A 2,239-nucleotide genomic window follows, 5' to 3' on the forward strand; every position below is an offset into this window, starting at 1 on the left:
GTCTATTATATTTTATACATGAGTGGCCTAATTATTATATATAATATAAAGAAATTGGTAAATAATAAAAATAAAATATACCCCTCCCCACACACATTGCATGAAATGAATCAGCCAACTTTTTACAATTCAAAGCTTCAGCTGATTACATAAAAGTAGGCCTATATTTTTGTCTTCGTTGCCTTGGTAACGTATGTATCTGGTTTACCAGATGATTGTATCAGAGTAGTATCGATAAAAACTGTTGACTAATGTATCTGTGGCGGATCACAGAATTTAAAATATAAGGGTGCCAAGGGAGGTCCAGGCCACATCAGCCCCACTTTTGTTTGGGCTAAATATTCTTATGGCACCTCATGGCACTCCCAGACTTAAATTTGAATATGATGTTAAAAAAAATTAGGGAGAGGCCCAAAATCCGCCACTGTATATAGGAATATATAGGAAGCCTATTTGTAAGAGCTCTATACATTTACTGCCTTTGTATAAAAACTTACCGAACAGATTCAGAGGTTTGAAGCCAGCGTATGGAAAATTTGAAAGGCGACTTCTTGCACCTTGCCGATGGAGTTAAAGTCTAAACGCAAATCGAAGAATAATCCTTCCAAAAATTTTGTGTAGCCACAAGAACTCCAAGCTGATTATTCATGACTTAATTCGTCTGCATAGTAACATGTAACTCAATAAGTGTTAAGTTTGATCTAAATGCGTTTGTAATGTAACTGATTGGTAATGTTTCGATACAATTGGACAACACATGGTTTCTAGGGGGCCTATAGATTTATCTAGCCAAGCCTAGTCCCAGAGGGTGTCTCGTACGCCAATGATGTTCCTCTTAGGTTCGAACAGAAAATGCGTTGATTACTATTTGTCACGTTATGGAAACCTCAATAGGGAGCTAAATGATGTGTTCCATATGTGCTACTCGATGACTGGTGGTAATACAGTAATGTGAAGCGCACAGGAGCCTTATTATTGTCATGAAGCTCTATATTGATTCTAACATAATATTATTCGTCTCACAGATTATACTTTGTTCTCGAATCGGTCTAGGCCATGTAACTTGTTAATAGGGAGATTTCGCAACCTTACGAAAACTACAACGAATACGAATACGTCATATTTGGGTGAGCATCACCTTTATAGTCCTCCTATCTCTCCCCCACCCCCCGGGATGAACGAACAGGTCAACTATTAACCAAATTGCCTTTCATGAATAAAGTTTAGGATAATTTATTAAATATATGTTAACAGAATGTTGCTGTACTTACTCTGGCGATAGATATTAGCAATATGAACCTAAAGCATCTATTTTTAAATTATTGTTATCATTATCTTCATCTTCCTCGTCATAACTAACTCTTATCACCATTTTGCGATGATATCACCATCATTAACATGATCATCCCCATCAGCGGCGGATCAAGGAATTTAAATTTAAATCATCATTTATCATCATCATCATCATCGTCGACGTCTTCGTCGTCGTCGTCATCATCGTCGTCGTCGTCGTCATCATAATCATCATCATCACCTTCATCATCGCCATCACCATCATCATCCTCGTCCTCATCATCATCAACATCATTGTCATCATAAAGTTCAAACACATAAATTATAAAATTTGTATGTTTTACATCTTGATATTTGCTGGGCAACATATGGTCGAATTTCGGCTAAAACCACTGTCCATAATACTGCTTACAACTTTTATGTACAAACGAGACTTCATGTGATCTCATAAACGTGAATTTATCCTAAGGAGATCCTGGACTGTCTTCAGCATAAGTTGCAGGCCTTCTGGTGTCGACATCCGATGGCTGCCAGATTTTTGGAGGATCACCTGAACATCTTCACTTTCAACCTTATTTGCTAGCTCCAGTGCAGATTCATATCCCACAACATCGTCTTGCATGCCGTGGATAAACCGCAGTGGCCTCTGGATTGCCAACGATTTGCTGGCCAATATATCTCGATTTTGTTGGCCGATATAATCGAATGAGGTTTTGGTTTTTGTATTGCCATCAGCCTGAAGAAGGTTTAAGAAGGTTGCATAACTACGTAGAAGATTTATAAGGAAGTACATCGTAAACTAGGTATAATTATGTGTATTTAAGATCGTTGTATTTGTTGTAGTATCTGTATTTCTTTGTATTTTTACAAAATACAATGCTGTGGAAAACGTTAACTAGATCTCACTTCAAATACAAAATTATTAACAGAAGCTAAAATTTAATTC

General features: G+C 37.0%; 2 protein-coding genes across 3 annotated transcripts in view; both read right to left on the reverse strand.

The window, feature by feature from the left end:
• Positions 1–1,067, reverse strand: part of LOC117109521 (cyclic nucleotide-binding domain-containing protein 2-like) — a 12,351-nt gene extending 11,284 nt beyond the window's left edge. The window contains exon 1 of the mRNA XM_033251896.1: positions 498–1,067. The gene's annotated coding sequence lies outside the window, so the exon portion shown is untranslated. The remainder of the gene's footprint in view (positions 1–497) is intronic.
• Positions 1,068–1,217: 150 nt separating this feature from the next.
• Positions 1,218–2,239, reverse strand: part of LOC117109522 (mycophenolic acid acyl-glucuronide esterase, mitochondrial-like) — a 3,107-nt gene continuing 2,085 nt past the window's right edge. Inside the window, exon 4 of one of the 2 annotated variants that reach the window (XM_033251898.1) lies at positions 1,218–2,034. In XM_033251898.1, coding sequence (XP_033107789.1) covers positions 1,739–2,034 — 296 coding nt within the window. In that variant the 3' untranslated portion in view covers positions 1,218–1,738. The remainder of the gene's footprint in view (positions 2,035–2,239) is intronic. The other variant, XM_033251897.1, reaches the window with a different exon arrangement.

Source organism: Anneissia japonica, unplaced genomic scaffold (assembly GCF_011630105.1).
Source record: "Anneissia japonica isolate Jap-2015-1 unplaced genomic scaffold, ASM1163010v1 scaffold3867_len840240_cov202, whole genome shotgun sequence".
Classification (NCBI taxonomy): Eukaryota; Metazoa; Echinodermata; class Crinoidea; order Comatulida; family Comatulidae; genus Anneissia; species Anneissia japonica.